Source organism: Protomyctophum bolini, assembly GCF_963924005.1.
Source record: "Protomyctophum bolini genome assembly, chromosome: 4".
In the NCBI taxonomy this organism is placed as follows: domain Eukaryota; kingdom Metazoa; phylum Chordata; class Actinopteri; order Myctophiformes; family Myctophidae; genus Protomyctophum; species Protomyctophum bolini.
The window spans coordinates 45,998,898-46,023,381 of record NC_137865.1 but is presented as its reverse complement, the minus strand read 5'-3'; the positions used below and the strand labels follow the sequence as shown (position 1 = coordinate 46,023,381).

General features: G+C 41.7%; 1 protein-coding gene across 7 annotated transcripts in view; it reads right to left on the bottom strand.

The window, feature by feature from the left end:
* Positions 1-24,484, bottom strand: part of bmal1a (basic helix-loop-helix ARNT like 1a) — a 36,752-nt gene that overhangs the window by 10,991 nt on the left and 1,277 nt on the right. For 5 of the 7 annotated variants that reach the window (XM_080761855.1, XM_080761860.1, XM_080761861.1 and 2 more), the window contains exons 2-12: positions 15,653-15,822; positions 13,788-13,852; positions 12,458-12,605; positions 11,933-11,953; positions 11,729-11,761; positions 10,139-10,168; positions 7,842-7,999; positions 6,942-7,021; positions 5,101-5,193; positions 4,736-4,853; positions 4,104-4,253 (exon numbers count right to left, since the gene is read on the bottom strand). In XM_080761855.1, coding sequence (XP_080617981.1) covers positions 4,104-4,253; positions 4,736-4,853; positions 5,101-5,193; positions 6,942-7,021; positions 7,842-7,999; positions 10,139-10,168; positions 11,729-11,761; positions 11,933-11,953; positions 12,458-12,605; positions 13,788-13,833 — 877 coding nt within the window. In that variant the 5' untranslated portion in view covers positions 13,834-13,852; positions 15,653-15,822. Of the gene's footprint in view, positions 1-4,103; positions 4,254-4,735; positions 4,854-5,100; positions 5,194-6,941; positions 7,022-7,841; positions 8,000-10,138; positions 10,169-11,728; positions 11,762-11,932; positions 11,954-12,457; positions 12,606-13,787; positions 13,853-14,015; positions 14,110-15,652; positions 15,823-24,484 lie in introns of all 7 variants that reach the window. The other 2 variants (XM_080761856.1, XM_080761859.1) reach the window with 2 other exon arrangements.

The window sequence follows — 24,484 nt, the reverse complement described above, 5'->3', positions numbered from 1 at the left end:
ACTGTCCACAATTCATCACTGTCAGGCAGACATTAATTATGAATGCCCTATTTTATACTCCATTGCATGACTGTGTAAAAAGAAATAGCCTATATCTACAAGTTCACAATCGTGTACTTTCTTTTCTTCCGAGGAGTATTTGAAATTCCAAATTTGAAAAATATGAGTGAATTGTTGTCCTTGGCCTGCTGAATGTATGTATGTATGCACAAGAAATATGACACCAATCAGCCTAGTAGTATGTGAAATTAGCTGTGGACATAGTATTTCTGATCTGATCAGAGTTGACAATAGCATGATTGAAAGAGGAAATGTTTTGTTAAGACCTGATTCCCTGGTAAAACAAAAAGAACAGTTGGCTGAGAATGTTTGTCATGGAACTGGACACCTGGGCTCCGGAGTCCGGACATACCTGTAGAGCGGAATTGGAATTTCTAGCTGCATTTCAAAGTGTGAGGCAATGCATTGTTGTGCACTCTATTTGCTGTTTGTTGACTAGATTTCATGCTTACTCTGCTTATTCGGATCTAGTCGTTGCAAAAATTCCTAAAAGATTGTACTGTGATTCTAAATTGTGTCCTTGAGCAAGACTATTTATTTCAAATACTGTATCAGACCATTCATTCATTTAATCATTCAGGCGTCAAGCATAGAAGTGCTCCAATTTGAGATCTGGGGCTCCATCTTGCGCCACCCTTATCCCTAAACCTATTTGCCATTTTTTACTATTTTGAAAATCATTTTAAAATAGTTCAACTAGCCGATCTACATCTACTACACGTTGTGAACTTGTAGATCAGCTATTTGAACTATTTTAAAAGGTTTTTTTAAATAGTAAAAAATGGCAAATAAGTTTAGGGATAAGGGTTAAACGGTGGCGCAAGATATAGCCCCTAGTGTTTGCAATCAAATCTCAAAAGCACAAGTTAATGCTTGGAAAACCAAGTAATATAATTATGTGACTATCAATGAAATCTTCTGTTATACAGCCTGAATTGACATTATAGTTGCAACTTGGTGTAGACTAATGCCTGTAGTTTATTAAACATTATTCTATAATTTATCCTCCTTCTTGTGGTGATTTGGACATTGTGTTGCCTGTCTGCCGTTTTATTTCTGTAAATGCAACCCTGTGCACATATACCAGTTTAGTAACATGATATAATATATTACGCAATATATGATCCATAAGTTTATTGTTCTTTTTATGTGTGCGGTTAACTAAAAGTCAAATGAACACAACAGTGTCTAAAGTGGCCTACTTCCTTGGTCGTGAAATGCTCCTATGCTAACTGAACTGTGATTCCTGGCTCATGTTGCACTCGAGGAAAAAAGTAGGAAAGGAAAAAGATTCTGGATGAAATGTTGAAATCACAGTCACACAACAGAGATGGGGTGAAGATGCAAAGCAACACAAAATGGGAGAGAATGTAGTTTTTTTTCCCTCAAGAATTTCTTGAAGCCATTTCTACCGCACACGCTCGCCTCCTGAAAACAAGTGTTGTATGTGCTATACTAAGAATTATGTGTATAATGAAACTCAGCCTCGACTCGTTGCTCTGACGGACGCCACCCGGTGCAGCTGCTAATAAAAACACAATTTGGTGAAGAAATTTGTTTTGTTGAGAAAAAAAAAGAAAATCATCGCATTTTCATTGCTGCTGCTGCTGCTACACATTGACAACAGAAGAAAGTGACCTGTTTTGAGATGTCAATTTGCAGTTATATTAAATATAACTGCAAATTGACATCTCAATTTAAACAGCTGGTGGCACAAATTTTGTGCCACCACCAGCTGTTTAAAATAGGAGATTGTATCCCCGCCATATTATAGATACTAAAGTCTGACTGGGCTGGGTTTTGAAACTGGAAACATTAGACAGTATAGTAGAGGCTTGCAAGACCACAGAGAACGGATGGTGAAACAGCCTTTCACTTCCCTTTTAATCAGACCAGTGTGTGCCCAGTGGGAAACCTCGTATGAATCTGATCTCAGGTCAGAATGGGTTAAACTCTTGACACTGATAAGGGTAACACTGAGGCATTACGTCCCATAACTATGGTGCTGATTTCATTGGTTACAATGGTTAGTTTACGTCTAGGTATGTCCCCAATATCCCGATACACTTTTTCCTCTTCCGATCCGATCCCGATCCCTCCATTTCTGCGTTAGACGATATCGATACTGAATACCGATACCAGTGTCGTGATCTCATGTTGTGTTTATAGCTATATCCCGTGTTGTGTTTATAGCTCGACTCCTCACTCAAATCTGCACTTGCAGTTTGGGCAACTCCAAAGCAAACTCCACATGCCCCAACATTTTATTTACCTGCCATAGTGTTCAACCCCTTACCCCTGTTGTTTCGCTTGCGAAACTCAGACATTCAGTAACAGTGGAAGAGAGAAGGGGGGAGGCTGACGAGTCCGACCCTGCAGACAGTTTCACAACTCTGCTGCCCCGATGTTAACTGTGAACATTGTTTCTGATAGCCTTTTAAGTGAAACGTACTTGGTCTTGCCGTTGCTCAATATTCCATTTCATATTTACGGCTAGTTTGTAAAAAAAAAAAGTATTCAGGGGCAGAAATATGTTTAGAAATAACATTTACGTCATCGGCTCAACATAGTCTATAATTTGCTTTCACTGTCACGTACCATGTGTAGTTTCTAAATAGATTATAACCAATTCAGATTCATGCCTATGTTCCCTCAGCCCTATATGTTCCCTCAGTTTAGGGCTTATAGCGGGAGCCCTTATTCAGCCCTACTTTGACTATGCTTGCACCTCTTGGTTCTCAAACATCTCTATGTCACTAAAGACCAAGCTACGAACAGTCCCAAAACAAACTAATTTCACTACTCCTCGGTCTGGGGCCCATCATGACCCATCTTGTTGCAACCCATTTTGATAGTCTAGGGTGGCCCCCGGGTAGAAAACAGAGTTAAGCAGAGTTGAAATTGGGACTGACATTTAAGTAAATGCAGCTTCGCCCTCTATGCCCTCTGTACCCTGTACTCTGTACCCTCTGTACCCTGTACTCTGTACCCTCTGTACCCTGTACTCTGTACCCTCTGTACCCTGTACTCTGTACTGCATACCTGACAAACGACCTAAAAAAAAGTGAGCGACTCTCACAGCCACAATACAGGAGGAAGCGAGAGAACAACGATCTGGTACCACCAACAAACATGGGCAAATTCTCCTTCTACAGCACACTGCCACCCAAATGTGGAATGCCCTGACTCCATCCCTCAGAAAATGCAAATCCCTGGCAAACCCGGCATGTCATGATTATGAATGAATACCCAGGACCTGAATGGAAACAAGACCGCAAGGACTTTTTTTTTCAGTGATCCCTTTGGAAGACTGATTACCTTTCTGTTTGACTGTACCCGGCCTGTACTGATTATATTTCTGCCAATAAAAGTATTCAATCAAGCAATCAATCAGTTTAGGGGTTACGGTTAGGTTAACACAGGGCTGAGTGAACATATGTATACGTTCTCACAGACTCCCACCTTATGGGTGTGTATGTATACGTTCTCACAGACTCCCACCTTATGGGTGTGTATGTATACGTTCTCACAGACTCCCACCTTATCGGTGTGTATGTATACGTTCTCACAGACTCCCACCTTATTGGTGTGTATGTATACGTTCTCACAGACTCCCACCTTATCGGTGTGCAACTCGGTCAACGGCGAGGTCATGACGGCTCATTCCCACTTCTGCACCTACTGTACTAGACAGTGTCTTGTTTTAATATTATCAGAAACTAGTTTTGTTGTTGTGCTACAGCTACAGTATATAGATAAAATGGAGATCGATAGAGAACTGATATGGTCATTTGGATCTGCGTCGATCAGCCAATGCCAAACTAGAAAGTACAGTTCCTGAAGAAACCGTGTGGGTTCACTGTGATATGGAGTTGTTCCACGCGGCTCCATATTGGTACAGATATTCTGTCAGATAAGCAGGAACAAATCCATGATTTTCATGCAAAGACAATGCAAACGCATGAGTACGGGCAGTACAGGGGAAGTCTTGGGAGGCGTGGGTATGGCAGAAGTTGGTTGAGTTCCAATGAGATATTATGTACCTTTCTTCTTGGAGCACGTGGAGGGGAATTCCTTGTCCTCTACTTTGACCGAGGGTCTGTTGCACTTCATCCTGCAGAAGAATGACCGTCTGGCTCCAGAACAGAGTCTGGACGGACCCGGGGTGATGTCCGTCTTCACCGGCAGGCCAGCTGGAGATGTAGTACATTTACAGTCAAAGTCTATTCTATCGTATTTTAATCAATTACCTTTTTGATTATATTACTATCAAAGCATCGTTTCGTGCATTGTGAGCTACAAATGCTGGGATTGACAATTCGTCATTGATGCGGCTAATTTAGAGGCCAATTATTGATCTCAAACGGGCCCCTTTTTCCATTGGGGTTGAACTGGTTCGTTTATTTGTTCCCGTCTAACATTGAACCAGTTCAGAGTATGAATTGGTTCATAACGCTAATAGTTGGTTCGAAACTGAAACCCCCCAAGAATGGCTGCCGGTTCGGTTCCGTGAAAGCACCAAAGGTTTCATGAATCTAGAACGGAACCAGTTCTATAGAACCAAAGTTATTTTGGTGGAAAAGGGCCAGAGTGGCGTAGGAGTGACACTGTGCAGCCATGTTTCAATCAAATCTAGAAAACATTTTCCATGTGTGTATGTTGCGTGTATGCTTACTTTTAGCGTCTATGAGCCTCTCGCGTGGGGCTGTGTCGGAGGAAGACAGCTGCTCTTTGACCTTTGCAATGTCCTTAGGATGAAGGTAGTCGAACAGACTCTGGCCTATGAGGTCATTCTGGGGAGGGTGACGGACGACAAAAACAAGAGGAAATAGAAGAATCATAATCGGCTTTATTGTCACGTCCCAGGTAGAGAAAAGTGAGTGAAATTAATTTTGTGCATAGTTCCCATTGTGTTATCTTTCCAAGAAAACAAAGAAAGGGAAGAGAAATTATGATATAAAGAGGAAACATTGTTGATGAGAAGAGCTTGATGAAGCAAACTATTTCCAACAATCATTGTGTGGTTGTGGTGATAATTACCTGGCTGTAATTGAGAATTTTGTAGACTGACTCTGAGACAAAAAGGATCTTCCCGCGATCACATCCAACCACGAACAGGAAACCATCAGCAGCCTACATAAACCACAGTAAATGCAGTAGTTAATAAATACAAATTTCTTTCATTAAAAAATCCACTACAAGGATTACAAGATTGACGTGTTGTTACAATGTTTTGCTGTGAAAATGTCTAATGAGTCTATAACTGATATTAATAGATCATTATATATTTTTTGCATTATACATATTATTATGGCCTTTTTTATTTTCATAAAATGACAGCTATAGCTGTTATAGCGATTACATAGTGATAGCCCTGAAACATGACTGCCATGATGATTATCATGACAGTCATGAAGTAACTGCACCCTGTTTTTGGCGCTCGCTGCATTTACAAGATTTCCGTATATATAAACATTCAGATTTCAAATATAAAGTACTCACAATTTGTCCCACGGGTGTTAGTTAGTAGCATCACCAGCGATTAGAATTGCTGCATCCCGCGTTGTTTAATAAAAAGCATTTTTATCCGAGCGCCCCGGCTACTTTTTTCAAACGGGGTTCGTTTGGGAAATCCACAGTTGCACACCGGGAGCGCACTCGCCTATTACTCTGTATTGGCAGGGCGGTCAGCGTACCTATATCGAACACACCGAGTGCCACCCTCCTCCCGACCGATAGGGGCGCGTAGTTGAAAGCCAATGGCAAAATAACAGCTCGGATAAAAATGCTTTTTATTAAACAACGCGGGATGCAGAAATTCTAATCGCTGGTGCTGCAACTAACTAACACCCGTGGGACAAATTGCGAGTACTTTATATTTGAAATGCGAATGTTTATATATTTTAATTCTTTGTAAATGTAGCGTTCGCCAAAAACAGGGTGCAGTTACTTCATGACTCTCGTATGAATACGAGAGTCATGAATCATGGCTAACATAGTGGCAACATTTTGAAGCAATGCAGACAGGCCACACACAGCCGTCGGCTGAGGAAACGCGAAACTGAAAACATTTATGAGCTACTGTAGAAAAAGAGAAATCTCATGCCAGGAGGCACATCATACCTCCTTCTGTCAGTGCTCTGAATCATGTGATGACACATTGACAATGGAGTCTGGATAGAATGAACCACTGTCAAGTGTCGTGACATCATTGTGGTGTAATTATATCTGCCAACTGCCAACACTCACAGATTTGTGCCAAGTCTCCTTAGCTTTCCTCAAAGATTTTGTTTAAAAGATTTTATGCACATTGAATGCGTAACCAACCCTGCTTACTGCCTAGTGACCCAAGTTTGAGAACAAATGTTCTAAATTTCAATTGTCTTAATTGTTGCAAGACCTTCCGCATCCACACATCCATCCTATCCGCTATGCAGGCACACACACACACACACACACACACACACACACACACACACACACACACACACACACACGTATGGATGTAGGATGTACATTTTGATGTTGACTTTTGATCACTTTTTTTGGTAAATATCGTGTTTTAATATCGTGATTTAATTCCGTTTGTTGTGAACTATGAATTTAAGTCGAATTAAAATGTATTTAGCTTTCACGTCCTTGTAATTATTCAATAGTTTTTTTTTATTTTTTATGGAGGGATAGACAGTAGGCTGACAGGAAATGGGGAGAGAGATGGGGGGGGTGACATGCAGTGAGAGCCGTCGGGATCGGGAGGCGAACCCGCAGCACAGCCTGGAGCGCTGAGCCACGGCCCAGGCTGGTTATACTGATTCTTGAGTGTCAATACAATATTCTGATGTATAAACTCCTTCCCAGTGTATCATGCATATTGAACTCACTCTTAGTATCAGATGCTTCAGCTCATCGTCTGAAAGGAAGGAAGGCTTATAGTTGGCCTCTGTGTATGGGTTGGCTGCACCTGAGGACCAAACAAACATTTTGCTCAATGGCTATTTTTCACATTCTGGGTCAGTTCAACTGAAGGGATAGGACACAGATCTTTAACACCCCCCGAACACCCGGGGTTATTTAATCCAGATTAGATCATAGCGCCCAGCGATTTATAGCAGCAGAGCACATTTAGCGACGGACCGGATGTTATCCCGGATGTGGCTGAAGTAGCTACTGTAGATTTAGCCGTAAGAGGCCTGCCGTAAACGGGTGTCGTAACCCGTCTTATTTACGGGTGTGGCGGTCAAGAGATAACCTTTTGTAACCCGTCTGGAGAGACGGGTATGGCGTGGAAATGTGTTGTTAAAAAAACACGCCACAGCAGACTTATCACAGTTAGCAGTGATAGTTATTCATTCTTTTAGAGGTGTAATGAGTCTTTCCCTCAGTCGTATATTTACCCACCCCTAAGCCAAATTCCAATACCCAAAATCTCTGCCACTCGCTCACTCACACTCGCTCACTCCAGAATGCCAAATTATGGTGAAATTGGTGAGCTGTTGAAATATGTTACCATCTTGTGGACTTCACACAACTTACATGGAAGTCTTTAAATATGTGGCCTGAATACCGCTAGATTGAACTCTGCTAATAAACAAACTTCAACGATTTATATTCGGACACTGACGTTATGCGATTGTCTAGAGTCTCTAGACGATTGTCACATATTTCAGCAAGTCACCAATTTCACTGTAACACCTCCATGCTGGAGTGAGCGAGTGTGAGTGAGCGAGTGGCCGAGATTTTGGGTATTGGAATTTGGCTTTAGTCTACGGGCCCCTGCTGACCTCTGAGCGTCTTCATGTGCTGGACAGCCATGCGCAGGACGGTCAGCTTGTCCAGCTTGCGGGACATGGCGTTGCAGGTCGGCACCAGGGACGCCAGCTCGTCGATGAAGCTGTTCATCTTGTCCCGGCGCCGCTTCTCGATCTGACTGTGGGCCTCTCTGTCCAATCAACGACAAGCATGTTGAGGTTTAGCATCGAGGACGATGATCATGTAATGGAACATGAGTTCTGAGGCTATGACGGTGATGAAATATAGGGGTTTATTTTGTGTCTCACTCATACAGTTAGAAGCAGCGAAATGTTGGTGTGGCATGTTTCCAGCAAACCAGCTGTGGAAGGGTTTCGTTGTGGCCCTGGGATTTTGGATATCTCCGGAGATGAGATCTGAGACTAATCCTTTCTTAGGCCTCAAAAAAGTCCACAAAATCTTCTTTTAAAAACCCTGATTAAGGACTGGTAGTGAAGTCTAAAACTCGTGATGTTGGCATTTTACTTAGATGGGTATAAAGAGAACATCTTTGCTGTTGTGTAATAAGCATCAAACGTATTTCTTCATACGAATACATTTGGTAAACGGTGACAGCCATTGCAATTGAAGGACATACAGTTATAGCAATAACTTTGGACTGGACTGAATAGCACCATCTGCTGGCTGTACTGTTAAAAAGCAAGCGTAGTTAGACCTTGCACCAAGGCTATGCCTTTGCTTATTATATTTAATTGATCTAAAGGTGTTAATTCAGGAGTAGGGTGTCACACTTTTCCAGAGCTGTTGAGTTGATTTTGTTCTAGGTGTTAAACAAATGGCCATCGGCTGATATCCTTTCACTAACATGAGATTTAATTCCTGCGATTCCAAGCCATGATTTTAGCGCAAGCCAGGAAGAGCTGGCTTTGAGGAACGATTTGACGCGACACACCGAATGCTGGACCTCATCCCACATCAGCAGTCGTTTGTCAAATTATATTAGACGTTTTGTCTCACACCGATTCTTCAACAGATGTACAGAGGTCAATGTACTCAATGTATTTAAAGCAGGTTGAAACCTCACCATTATTTAAAAGTTCAACATTCTTAACCTCACTCAACATTGGTGAATTTTTTAAGTTCATCCCTTCTTTAACTGTTTGCGTTAAGTCAATTCCATTCATCCTTTTCATTTTGTCATCCACTCAATTGGCAGCACACGCAATATCAGGAGCGAAAAAAAAAAAAACACTGCTCATCTTTTGATTACACATTCCAATTACTCTTTTACTCACATTTGCCCTGGAACAAAGTACATCCTCTTAGGTGCAGCTGGATTTTGATAACTATCTTAATATTCATGCATAGGCGACTCAAACAAGTGAATGGCTATAGTGGATAACCAGACAGCTCTTTCAACGCAGATTAAAAAGATTCGAAGATACTCTGTGGGTGCCGGCTACCCTTTTTTCCTTTCTGCCAACTTGTTATGTAAATAGTACAGTATTTGTGTACAGTACATAGAAACATGTTTGTAAACCTAGCACACACGGCACGGCACGCCCTCCCCACCACTCAGCACAGCAGCCAAGTTTAATCATACTGTAGCTCAGGACACAAAAAAGGCTTGGCCACGTAATATTAAAAAAGCAAAAGAAAACAACACGGAACAAATACAAAATGGTTCCTACAATGTAAATGAAAAGAACCAATAAACTACTCTGTCGGAAAGCAAGGTGATGGAATTAGCCGTGAGCTGCTGCCTGGGATCCTTGTAAAAAGGACAAATGTTCTCAATTATCCATCGCGTACAGTAGCGTTATATGTCAGTCGGCATCGGCAAGGTGCCAAGAAATTGCTGCCATTCCAAGAGTTCAGCCTGTCCTTTCGTAAATGTAAAAAAACACATCCTTCTCTCTATCTAAAGTAAACCTTGGTTGGTGAGGCTACCTTCAGACTACCTACTACAGTATAGGCTATAGACTGATGGGCATGAAAGAGGGGGTCCTTTACACAGACAAGAATACGCGTTTGTGATTAGCCAGCCATCAGCCATGCTCTCACAGGCAGCGGCAGCTTTGAGCCACATAGTAGTACCGGTAGTCTGATCTGTAGATTCCCCTGTATAAAGTTTCTAGTTATTAGCATTCACAAAGCTCTCTCTGTCTCTAATCAGACAGAGTGACATTTAATTCATTCAGAGGAGATTAGCGAGAGGATATGTGTGTGCTGGGCATACTGTGTGTTTGTACGATGCAGAAGCAGCGTGTAAAGAGAGGTGGACAGAGAGAGAGAGAGAGAGAGAATGGTACGGAAAGAGGTTTGATACCTGGCATTCTTTATGCGGCCTTGTTGGTCACTGAAAAGAAACAAACGAGAGGTTACCGAGTGCATTCCAAAAATAAGACAAATCAGAAGAAGAGATCAAATCTCGCATTATCAGGCCCAGACATTAATGGCAGCATACATATGGGTCAGAGTAGATTTTAATAGGCCGTTCTGTGGGAATTGGAGCCACGGCAAATGGGGGGGGGGGGGAAACACACTGTCCTATAACCAGCCCTATTTGTTGAATAAACAAAACACAGCTTATGCAACCATGTAATGTCTTTGGTCTACACCCAACTGTGGTCATCGTCACCAGTGACGCAAATGAGTCTGAACTTCTCACTCACATGATTAAGTAGGGAATACCCAATAGTCAGGGGATATTAATAAAACCTGGGAATACATTTCTTACCAAGAGTTTTCTTTTATATTCAACCAACCTAGGGGAATTTTTGACAGCTGCTGAAAATCGGGGTACCATACAACCATTATAAGGCAAAATGTTCTAAATTTCATTATGCTTTAAGTAGCATGTGACGTGTCGAACTAGGCGGTTCTGAATCCCTTGCAAGCATTAGTTTTGCACGAAAAACACTCCTTGGGCTAAAAATGGCCATAGCCGTCGTCACAAATGTGATGAGGTCAGCACATTTGGGCACGTGTCTATGGCCGTTTTTCGGAGGAGTGTTTTTCGTGCAAAACAAATGCTTGGAATGGATTCAGAACCGCCTAGTTCGACACGTCACATGCTACTTAAAGCATAATGAAATTTAGAACATTTTGCCTTATAATGGTTGTATGGTACCCCCACTTTCAGCAGCTGTCAAAAATGTCCCTATGGGTGGTTTAATATAAACCAATGTGGGATATGTTAGTAGACACCTTTACAAACACATTGGTGAAGAAAATTCTTGGTAAGAAATGTATTCCCAGATTTGACTGGTAATACTGATAATATTCCCTGACTACAAGGGGAAACAACAACTAATCCAAAATTCATGCTGCTCTGTCTAATTTCGGATAAAAAAAAAGGGGGTTTAGGTCTTGACTATGGCAAGTCTATCTTAAAAACGTGTGCTTATATTATCTTTTCTTTCCCCCAAATGTTACAGTAAGTAACAAGGGATCCCACCATGCGCTCAAGCCATATTTTGTGCAATCTGATACTATGACTCTGAGAACCTGGAACAAACAGGCCTGGCCAGGGCAGGTTTAGATGACAACGGTCTCTGGAGAAAACGGCAAAATAAAATATCAGTTTAGACGGCAACACAGTTTTTGGGGGGTTGAAACCGCAAGAAAGTGAAACCCCCTTCCAGTCCAGAGTGGAAATCTTTGAAAGATCTCCACCTCCCGTCTCCATGTAAACATGCAAATTTGAGGGGAAACGGTGACGTCATGTCACTGCTCACGCCCGATGTAAAGAGACACCATGTGCGTCTGAGGGTGTTTCCCCAAGTTCCTCCCATCAAATCTGCTCTATAGCGACTAGAATGAGTGAGGATAGTGTATATACAGGAGATCAAGGACAGCGCAGAGAATCCACATGTGGTTTCCCTGCAGACTTGACTTGACTTGGTGGCCCGCTTACCTTCCCAGTTTATCCTTATCTGGGTCCATGTCGCTATTGTGGATTAAAAAAAAAGGGATACAACTGAAAACATCGTCTAAAATGTCTTAACATGTCTAGAGACTTAAGAGATTGCAATTATGTGGTTCCGTTTGCTATTTTAATGTAAAACAAAATTAACAATTGGAATAAAATCATTTATTATGAAGAAGTTTTCATACTTACTCAAATTGGAAACCATCGATCCTGCAAAGACAAAATACAGTTAATGTGCTGATCAGCTTCTTGTTTTCACATTATTGGCCAATTTAATCATTTATGAACTCCAAAGGGTGTTGAATAATGTACAAACACCTGTGATGTTATATTGATTACAACGATTGATCACTTTTAAAGTACAGTGGTTATGTGTATTCTTAAAATGGTATTCAATGAGACTGTCTTTGCGTTTTACAAATTTAAGCCATAGATGCGTGCAGAGGTCAATTTGCTGGGGGGTGCACGGGGAAAATTAATTGATAACACATAGGGATAAAGTAAATCCCCACCCCCTCTTGTTTATCACACATGAAAAAAGTCAAACAGAAATTTGTATTCCATTCATTGGAACATTTAATTCCAATGTTCGATGCCAAAAAACACAATTATTTGTGTAAAAATTAATCGTCAACTTAAATTTGTAATCGTGACAGCCATGTGTGTGTGCATGTGTACGACAGTGTGTGTGTGTGTGTGTGTGTGTGTCCGCACTGATAGTCTGTGGTGCTCCCCTTCCTCTTGCGGGAGTAGTCCATGCCCGGCGTGCTGATGGAGCTGGAGATGATGTCGGTGGAGCCGGGGGACATGAAGTCGGTCATCGTAGATGAGATATCCATCCTTTGGTCTGCCATCAGATCATCTGCGACACACACCTCCTGTCACTCTCACAGGCCTGATGTCACAGTTATTACATAAGCGTCTAATCGCAATTATTTTGTCGTAATCGTTTCCACGTTGAAACGGGATGCACACGCAGATCCGACACACCAAAGGTCCGACATGCGGAAACAACGGTCGGACATGCGGTCGAACATGCGCTGCTCCCGTGCTTTGCGATTATGGTCAGGTTAGGGTTTGAGGCAGGTAGTATAGTATGTCGGAACTAAAGCCTATACCTGTTTACTTTTTAAGTATAAAAATAATGAATATGTCAGTAATTTCTTTTGTATATTTCAGTTATCTGCCCTGTGCAGTATATGACTACCAGGCAAACAGAAATGTATTCTTTATTCATCCGTTCCAATGTCCAATGCCAAAAACACAATTAAAACGCTAATCGCTATTATTTGTGTGATAATTATAATTAATCGTCAACTTAAATTTGTAATCATGGCTTGGGGGCTGGCTGGCGTAGCGTGTGGTAATCCCAGCCTGCTGCGTGTCATCCCCCCATCTCTCTCCCCACTTCCTGTCAACTTACTGTAAATCTATCAATGAAAAAAAGCGGGGGGTGGGGTGGGGGAAAGTGTAATCGTGACAGCCCTAGTCATTCACTCACTGAACGTACGTGTACCGCCTGGCATTGACTCACTGCAGGGGTTGGAATGAAGTGAGTGGGACTGGAGGTATAGTCTTATGTCTCACTATGTCTGTAATGTACTGGGGACTATACTGTTGTCTAGTCTCAATGTAGTGTACTGGAGACTACTGTTGTCTAGTATCTAAACACAATGTACGTAGTGTACTACTGTTGTCTAGTCTCAATGTAGTGTACTGGAGACTACTGTTGTCTAGTATCTAAACACAATGTACGTAGTGTACTACTGTTGTCTAGTCTCAATGTAGTGTACTGGGGACTACTGTTGTCTAGTCTCAATGTAGTGTACTGGGGACTACTGTTGTCTAGTATCTAAACACAATGTAGAGTACTACTGTTGTCTAGTCTCTAAACACACTGTAGTGTACTACTGTTGTCTAGTCTCTAAACACAAGGTAGAGTACTACTTACTGTTGTCTAGTCTCTAAACACAATGTAGAGTACTGGGGAGAAGGAAAAGAGGAATCCCAACCTAATGTCAGAGACGTGTTTTTTCACACTCACCACAGATGTTCATCACAGCATCTGTATTAAAATCATCTCCTTCCATCCAACTCTAGAGCCCACAACTGCGGATCACAAAGAGATGGTTATAAAAAACAATTGTCAAAACCATGAAATAATAATATTAGGATGAATGCAAATTGGTTAAATAATTTACTGTGTATATTTTATTTTATTTCCAATTAAATAAATGAATCAAAGCTATAGTATAAAGAAGGAAACACATACACATGGCAAAACCTCATGCAATGTAGGTCAAATGTGGATTCCAAACGGTGAGGGAGTGAGAACAGGAAGGAAACTTTTGTCTCAGTCACAGCGCCTATAGAAATATGACATAGTTTTTTGTCAAAAGAAATAGGCCAGCCATATGATAGCGGGATTGTGAAGATATCTTGTGTGTTCCAATTCCCGTATTTCAGCGCACAAAAAGTAACGCAAGTGACTCGTGATATTTTTCCAACTGAATTTGACCCACTTCTGTGTCAGCTGAACCACTTTCAGAGACGCTGACAAGAAATATAAGACTAGTACTGCAGGCTTATGCCTAAAGACACTTTGTGTTTGGAGACTATGGATTTGTAGCAAAAGTAGTTAACCCATTCTGACCGGGAATCCATTTTGGTGTTAGCATCACGTCATGCTTTAGCTATTGAAAAATAGCAGATCTACAAGCTCGTAGCGCGCCACCGAGTGGCGCGCTACGAGCTTGTAGGTCTGCTATTTTTGAAAAATCGAAGAACGACTGACATTTTTATAATCTGATCTCAGGTCAGAATGGGTTAATCAGACCAGTGTGTGTCCGGTGGAAACCTCGTATGAATCTGATCTCAGGTCAGAATGGGTTAAGTTAATAAGTACATACTGTATACAGTAACACATTCCGAGCGCCACTGTGGTAATGGTTTCAGTGATTGGGTTCAAGTGGCAGAGGAGATTGGAGGAGTGGTGTGTGGAGACTGGGGACACACCTGGGGCTCATTCCTCAATCAACCAGCTAGCATAAAACCCTGAAAAGAACATTGCTCCACTTTCTTCTTTTGCCATCCATCACCCCCCTACTGTGCTGAACCCATACTTTTTCCTGTTTGCTGTGTCTGTACTCTGTCTGTAGGTTGTGTATACCATATATCTTCATGCTTTGTGCTTAGTGCTTAAGATGGCTTTAATACGTATAGTCTAAGTAAAAACAATGGCAGCTTTGAGTTTGTAGGGGTATGGTGCCATTTATTTTAGTCCCCCGTTTAGTTAGGGGGATTAGATTATTATTTTTGTTTGGGTTGGTGTAGTTTAGTTATATTCTTTTTTGAGTGGTGCTAGCCATGTGCGTGTGTGTGTGTGTGTGTGTGTGTGTGTGTGTGTGTGTGTGTGTGTGTGTGTGTGTGTGTGCGCGTGCGTGTGCGTCAGCTAAAGTGGCCAGTAGAGCCAGTACAGTACAGTACAGTACAGTACAGTACAGCACCATTCACTTCAAATGGGTCTGATTTTTGAGTATGGTTTTTGTTTGTCATTTTTGGCTTTGACCTCCCTGAAGTGATAAGGTTTCCCTATTCCTATGCAGCTGCTGTAAAGTCAACTTTGGTTAGTAATAACATGTAATCTTTCCATTTGTGTTATTTTAACTCTACATTAAGGTCATAACGTGTTGGATGGAACAAAATACGGTCAGTCAGATTTAAGCCCTAGACCAGTGGTTCCAAAACTCTTTAGCTTGAGACCCAAAACAGACATTTGATGTCTCCCCTGGATCCAAACTAGTGAAAATAGCAAATATCTACAAATATGGAACTGTTTTGACTGAACTGCCTGTCTGAATTAATCTGCAAAAAGGAATAAAACAAAGTAAAACTAGAAGGTTGAGCTACCTGGCTAGGAAACGGAAACAGGCCCTGTGGTCTGGCCTGGTATCTTTTGGATCAGTCTGACCTGATCCACTGCCGTTTGCTTTCAGGCTGGTTTGATCACGTTCCATCCAGTTTGAACTGTCTTGCCCTGGTACGATTTGGTCCCAGAGTCACCTGTGTGTTTAGTTTACCTGTAGAGAGGGAAGAAAGAGGACAGATCGGAGAGCAATTAGGACCCTGATGGAAAAGTATGGAGAAGGTTTATGTATACTTCACATTGCAGAGGAAGCCATACAAGGTACCAACCAGCACATCTGAGCAATTTGAGGTTCAGTGTCTTGCCCAAGGACACTTCGACATGTAGCCAGGAGGAGCCGGGATTCGAACCGCCGACCCTTGGATCATTGGACGACCTGCTCTACCTCTTGAGCCACAGTCGGCCTAAATACCTTCTTGTACAACAAAACAATTGGAATTATCCCGAATATCAATACAAAAGGACTGAAGTGGCTCGGTACATGCATGGTCATCAGGGAATCAGAAGGTCCTCCGTTTGATACGCCAGTCAGTGGAAGTGACCCTGAGCAAGTCTCTTAACTACTTCAGCTCTATTTCATATGGTGTTGTGCTGCAAAAATATTGTGTGACTCACTGAGCTCGTGATGTTTTTTCTTTGACATCTCACTGAGCACTGAGCCCACTTTCAACCTGCTGTCTAAAATAGACGTCTCTGCTGTTTGCTATTCCTTCAAACCCAACTTTGCCTTCACCCTCCTGAAAGACATTTTCTTGGGGTCTAAGTAAGGTTGCCTATAGTATACAGTCACACTGAACTCTGACTCTGAATTCTGCCCATGCTTTTCAATGGGAATGGAGCAGTTGAGCAGCTTTCCATGTGTTGCGGACACTTTGCATGTATGCGTTGTATGCACCATGCAGGGCACCTCCAATCACACCTGTGTGAAGTGACTGAGTGGTATGTATGGTATGTATGTGTATGTAGGCCTGTCCTCGGTGGTCCCTAATTGATGTTGATGGTGACGTAACTAAGATAGGTTTCAAGTTGGGAGGGCAGTACTTGCGTGCAACTTGTGTGCATGGCACAAGTTGGCAGCTCGATAGAGTGCATTTCTAGCTGTTATACTATACTGATGTACTCAGTACTCAGTGTGAAGCTCAACAGCAACACGTATAGGCCCAGCCCCAGACATGCTGAAAACACTAAAAACTCAGCTTCCCATCATGCACCTGTGCAGTGTGAAGCTGTGAACCTGTTGGTACCCAAAACAGACATAGGGACACACAAAGCTACATGTTAGAGACGGTGCCCACTGCACACATAAAAATAAAGCTTCATGTACAATACCTGTACTGTAATTGGTTTGTTTTTGTTTAGAAGGTGGTGAACAAATTGTAGCTTTAAGTTATATATTCAACGAGGTCATAAATAATGACCTATTTGACAGAGCATGGTCTACTCTAGCCCGTTTAGGCCTGATGTCGAAATAAATAAAAAGTCCTCTGAAAGAATATTATATTCAAAGATTTGTGCCACATTTTCACGATTCAAAGAAAATAGCAGATCTACAAGCTCATAGCGCGCCACCAAGTGGCGCGCTATGAGCTTGTAGATCTGCTCTTTTTCAATAGCTAAAGTATAACATAATGCTTAGTTAAAACACCAAAAGGGGTTCCCGTCCAGAATGGGCTAGACTATGTGCATGACAACAATGTAATTATTTCACTCAACAACGTTACAACATCCTCGTCTTCTGCTTTCACTTTTTTACTTTTATGTCACTTATTGTTTAGTTTTTTTACATGCTCTTGTTCAGCACTTTGGTTTGTCTTCGGTCAATGTAAATGTGATATACAAATTGATTTGATTTGATGTCCTGTCATTCAGAGGCAGGCAAGGCTGGCATGAATTTATGCATGTGAGAAAGGTTTTTTTTTATTCTGACCCCTCCCCGAAAAGGCCTTTTTGTCCTGACCACTTATCCATGATTTATACATTATGGATCATTAGTATATGGACTAATGGTTATTCGTCTCAACTGCGCAATTCTTGCCACTGTCTCTGATTGTCTTTAATGCTTTGAAAAGTTCAAAGCAATTACCTCAATATATTTCTATTGAAGAAGTTGAAGTAGAAAGTAGACAAAAGTACAGAGATGGCCATGGAAATAGTAACCATTATACACTTGACTATTAAAGTAATTTTGTGAATTACAAATTGCTCCATTTACGCCTCTTACTCCCTTCCCTCTCAGCTTTGTACAAAGGGTTGAGGAAACCGTAACATGCTTCTTTCAAAACCACTTCACGTGTTCACGTTGCTTGAAAAAAAAAAGTGTTTTAAAACACCGCTTTAAGAACTGTGTTCTTTTCTTCATTGTGTCTACTGGACTAGTATGCATTTAGTATTTATGGTAATATTATTGACCACTCATTTTGTATGTCCGTGGCAAACATTTAGTTTGAGGAAAATGTCCATCACAAGCCTGCATGTTGATGACCCCTTCTCCGGACAAGTGACTTGTGTGCCCGTACAAGTGAATGGGAAATGTACTTGTCCGAAGGTCCGAAGGACAAGTGCCTCAAAAAGTTAACACCATCGGGACCATGACGTAAATCACCGTCAAGTTCAAGTGCACGGTCATGTGCCCATTAGTGCTATGAAAACTGATCCATCGTCAGCAAGCCTAGAGGTAGAGGCGCACATTTTATTAATGGATTAAATAGGCCCGGGCCCTCAAGGTGTTAATGTCAAGCCCTGGGATACATAGTGAGGCTTTAAGGTAGAGCTGAGAAGACCATTGCTTTCATTAAATTAAATCAAGTTTTCATTGCTCAAAGAGTTTTTCAGTGTGAATGGCTGATTGTTTCCCTCATTATTTTAGTCATTAAATAAGTGACAGGTTGGTAACATAGCATGTGGCCTGCATGCATCAAGTCATATCCAATGAACAGAGTCTGTTCTACTACTTTTGTCAGTCATAATGGCTCAATAAATTAGGCCCACACCGCACCAATGATTCACCATGCAACTCCTTGCAATCAAACGGTTGCGAGTAGTTTCATGCAGTTGCATGAAATCATTGTCCCCAATGGCAGTTGCAATGTCCTTAAAACTGTTCTGTTGCAAGGAGATGCATTGGTGCGGTTTGGGCCTTAAGGCTAAAAACAGGATTTTATTCTTGATCATTTTAGGTTTTCAATTGATTTTATTCAAACGAAAGCTTATGTCCCGCGCATTTCCCGTCAGTGTGTGTGTTGGTTGGTTGGTTGGTTGGTCACCCCAGGCAAGCCCCCATATGTCATCAATGTCATCAATATTGGCCATGCAGCAACTCTACATCTGTTCTGACATTCCATATGTTGATCCTTCCCCATCCATCCTTCCTCTTCGATGTCTCCCTTTTGACTTATACCTGTCCATTCAAACTCTAGACGGGCATGCCCCAAAGTTATTAGTAGCCTACAGCCGCTCCCGGCGAAAACTACAGTTCTCAACAGGCCCGAAAATTAAGGCCCAGTCCTACTGGCCCCTCATAAGATCCTGTACACTCAAGAGAATGTCCCGCTATACCACCCTTAGATCTCCATATACAGTAGGCTACTGTATGGAGCTGACCTGTTCTGACATTCCATATGTTGATCTGACCTCATTAAACCCTGTACACTCGAGACATACATGCTCCTTATATGGCCAGTACAGAATTCATTCCATGTTGATCTGATCCCCCCATGCCAAAGCGCCAGCGCTCGCCCAGCACTCTGCTGTCAACGAGGCCTCAGTCATGAGGTGAGAGTAGGAACAAAGACTGCTCGGTAGACAGAGCCTTCTGGCTCAGCTCTCTTGTCGTCACAACAGTGCGGCACAGCGACTGCAATACCGCCCCTGGCCCTCCTCCGATCCTCACTCGTGAACAAGTCACAGAGATAGTTCAACTCCTTCACCTGGGGTAATGTCTCATTCCTGCATGGCAGCCGCATACGTTTCAAAAATTTGTTTTCAGTGTCATCTGACTATTCTGTAACATGCAGCATGTCACATACAGTATGACCCCCTTTCCACCGGCTGATTCCCAATGGGAACCGGTTCAGTTCTTTTTGGTTCTCCATCAGTCCATGAGCCAGAGCTCCAAAATCGGTGGGAAAAACTAGACCTATATTAAATTGTTTATAGGATAAATACATGTGTAGGAGATCGAGCTCAATAACCTAGCCTTAAACGTAAGCCTTCCTGGGGAAATGAAAGGCATTCCGGAGCCAGAAACTCCTTTTGAATCACTGAATCTTTCAAAGGAGTGATCTCCCTATAGGATTTGATCAAATACAATATTTTGGGTGGGTTACGTTTTGATCTGTAATGAGAAACCCGGACGCACAGACAGACAGGCGTGTTGACAAATCCTACATTTGAGCGCCGTGGTGAAGAATTAGGTTGCGGAGCAGTAGGTTAGGAAAGGCTCGGCAAACTGTTTTACTGGGACAAAGCTCTGGGCTAGAAGGAGAAAACACAGTGTCATGACTAAACACTGACCTGGTGCAGGGGAGGAGGAAACTGGGTCAGGCAGTCTCTCTGGTGTCACAGTCACACCAGCTCATTTCCATCCGCCACCATGCAGGGCTAGTCCACTTCTACTACCGTCACTTAGTGAGCAATCAACCAGACAATTGGCAGCAACATACGTACACCTGGCTGTCATGATTACAAATTTAAGTTGACGATGAATTGTCAGGGAAATAATTGCGATTAACGACTTAATTGTGTTTTTTTTTTGCATTGATCATTGGAAGGTTACAATTTGTATTTCTGTTTACCTTTTAGGTTTCGTAAATCAAAGATTACACAGGGCAGATATGACAATTTACTTAAATATACAAAGAAATCACTGACTTTCAAAAAATATTTTTCTTAATGTACAAAATAGCGGAAATAGTTGATCTACAAGCTTATAAAAAAAAATAACACATGTTGTAAGCTTGTAGATCTGCTATTTCTGACGGAGCAGAGACGACAGACCGCTCCCCAAGTAGAGCAACGATGGCCGTCTGCTCCTGAGACGAGGCCCCCACCCTGAGTCTCGCCCTAACCTTGGGTTCCTCGCCCCGTTCCACTTTCATCTCCCCACGTTTCAATAAACTGTTATTACGTAGAGGTGCAGTCTCTTACTAACTATAGTGAATTCGACTTCCGTCACTCAGTCAGCAATCAACCAGACAATTTGCAGCAACATCCTCCTCTTCATTGCCCTGCTTTGTATTTTACGCCCACTCAGTATGTCAGTAGCCAGCCATCTCTCTACCAGCTGTCTTTATCGGGTTGGCCAGTGATCCAATCAATGAAGTAGGCATATGCATTCAGCAAGTTCAACCACCCACTTAGTCTTCCACATCATCACAAACAACTCCTACTCTGACAGTGAGTAGGCAGTCATATAATCGGTCATTCTGTGAATCATTTAATGCAACCACCCAGTGAGTAAATATAAAATCGGCTCATTATAAATCATCACTTGGTCAATGGACTGGGAGACAAGGGAACTCATTACATTCCTCTCTCACACCCGCAAATGTTAACCCATTCTGACCTGAGATCAGATTCATACGAGGTTTCCACTGGACACACACTGGTCTGATTAACCCATTCTGACCTGATATCAGATTCTAAAAATGTCAGTCGTTCTTCGAATTTTTCAAAAATAGCAGACCTACAAGCTCGTATCGCGCCACTCGGTGGCGCGATATGAGCTTGTAGATCTGCTATTTTTCAATAGCTAAAGCATAACATGATGCCAACACCAAAATGGGTGCCCGGTCAGAATGGGTTAACTCACTTCTACCCATTGGCCCATCGTTCGTTGTCATTCCTCATCAGGGATAAATGTCCCATTACGATGTCGCCGTCACCGCTCTGGCATTTCAAGTTCATTGTTAACCCATTCTGACCTGAGATCAGATTCATACAACACAACACACTGGTCTGATGAACCCATTCTGACCTGAGATCAGATTCTAAAAATGTCAGTCGTTCTTCGAATTTTTCAAAAATAGCAGACCTACAAGCTCGTATCGCGCCACTCGGTGGCGCGATATGAGCTTGTAGATCTGCTATTTTTCAATAGCTAAAGCATAACATGATGCTAACACCAAAATGGGTGCCCGGTCAGAATGGGTTAAAGCAACGGCAGGGCTCATCAAGGCTAAACAAAACGTAACTAATAAATCAACCGACCCTCATAGATCAAGATCTTGGAAACACTGGACCCTGCCTGGCCACCTTGACTCCCTCCCTGGCAATGACATCACTGTCACTGTTGTGCCAAAAAAAGGCCTCCCTGTAAGAGCTGTGGACCTTTTCACAGAGCACCATTGTTGATGTTGGTCCTTCTTAGTGAACTTGAAGCAAGAGGATCATTATCATAGGCTAGTAATTATGCCAAGTGGTTACTTATAACATAGCCATTACTTGAATTAAAGACCACATACAATGGAAAATTACTTAAATTCTACCCTAAGAATAAGATCCAAGCATACATGACCAAAACTAAAATCAGGCCTGTAAAGAAATATCCACTCTAGTCTATACAAAACAAGTTTCCCCTTCTTCCCTGTAAATACTCTGCAGAGGGTAATTGATTCAAGCTGGACTTCATATTCTGTATAGCCTGCACTCAATATAATTAAGGGACCAAGCAGTCCCGAAGGGAATGCTTGGTCCCTTATTATTCGTGATTTTGACCTCTGACCCTTAAATCACCCGCCAATTTGAATTATATGAAAAACAGTTCAAATCTATCTCCTCCCAGGATCTTCAAAATGCACGAAAACTTCTATACGTGAACTTTGGACCTATATGGACAAAAACATCAGAAGTAGGCCCCTACATTATAAGTGAAAAGAAATTAAGTTTTTATGAGCCAATGAAAATTGCTGTTTTGTGAAAATTATTCTTCTGCCCCATATACAGTACATACATGCAGCTTCATATGCTTTTGAAACTTTACAGTATGGCAGAGGGTCATGCCAAATACTGTAGCACTGAAACCAGTCTTACTCCGATTGGCCAAAAGTCATGGCACTTGTTTCCACATGTTCCTTGACTCATGGGGAACACATCTGTGACTTTGACCAGTAAGCTCCGCCCTCAGATATTCCGCCCTTTTGAATCTGCCTGTATTTTTTGAGCAATTCGTGTGAAACGTTCTACACACAATCTATGGACCATTATCTGAAATCCCAGTTGAGGAGAAGTTTGTACCTGAAAACATGAACAGGGAACTGTGCACTGTAGTAATGGACAATGATCCCAAAAACCAGGACACACACAATTGTTATCAAAAACACAGAATGACTTTGCTGTTTACAATGTAATAAGTGATTGTGTCCAGATAGCTCAGTCATTAGAGCTCTTGCCTTTGGAACACAAGGTCATGGGTTCAAGTCAGTCTTCAAGAACCCTTGCCCCCACAATGAAAACCGACCCCGTCACAATTACATGGTCTTCCATGTTTCTATTGCTTATTGTGCATATGGTTCTTATTGCCTTCCGGCTTGGTCCTGTCTTATCGCTGCTTGCAGCTATATTATTTGATATTATTCATTAATATGCTCAAGGTGCTGTGCTGGAAGCTATAGCTAACATACTGTACACTGTTTCGTGAAGGTAAAATTGCGATGGTGACAACGCCAACCAATTCCAGTTCAATTACTAGTAGTGGTACAACTTTAACATAAGCTCCCGTATACATTCACAGAGATTCATATATGATGTGAAGTCAATCAAAGACGAATTTGGAACAATTCTCTACTGGCAATGCCACATTCATTAAAACATCATAATACTTTATAGGCAAGGCAACACACATATGCTGATGTCGTTCATCAAAGACTTTGACAAACAGTTTGTTTTGTTCACTATCTTAAGCTCTCTATATATCAACAGCCAAACTCACAATAATTCCACATGATGTGCCATCAATCCTGCAGCATGCATTCTAGAAATCTAACACCAAACTAGTATCCTTGAAGTTTATTTCATTTATATCCTACAGGGATAGCCAAGAATATGCATGGTGGTGCAATCTCACTGTAAAATATATAATAGAGCAGAGATAGACAAGTTGGACAACCAACTGAAATATTCATAATAATCATAAGCATAAATTAACTTTATATAATAGTTTGGGTCAACTGTTCTCTTACACCACATCTATCTATAAATGCGCCACGTCTCTGTGTGTACATGTGTGTACAACTGTACATCTGTAATCCTGCACGTAACTCGAGAACCGTTTGCCCCACCAACTTCAAATTCAACACACAAGTTCACCGCCACAGGGAGCACTGTGCTCGGTGTGCGATCTCCTGAACTGTACTATATGATATTTAAATATATACTGTTTAAATTGAAACAAAATTTGAAAGTTATACCTGATAATGTATACCTTGGTGAGACATTTTAAATGTTGGCAGCCAAACAAGCAACACCTTCGTCTTATCATATCTCCAGATTCCCCACGGAACTCACAACACGTTTTATCAGCACTATGGCTTCGTGGCAAGTAACTAATTAGTGCTGATAAGCACTATAGTGCTGTAGTTATAGTACTATGAAGTTAACAACAATAACAACATTAGCTCAAATCTTGGGTTAAAATGAATATATTTCTTGGTGTGGAAGAGGGCAGTTTTTCCACACTGTTTAAGAATAATCTGAATCAAAAACACATGCTGTGCTTGTTCTAGAACTATGAAGAGATACGGTATATCAACAATATTCACATAATAACAAAACATAAAAACTAACCAATAGCCTAACTATAGGTTAACTGTTTGCAATTA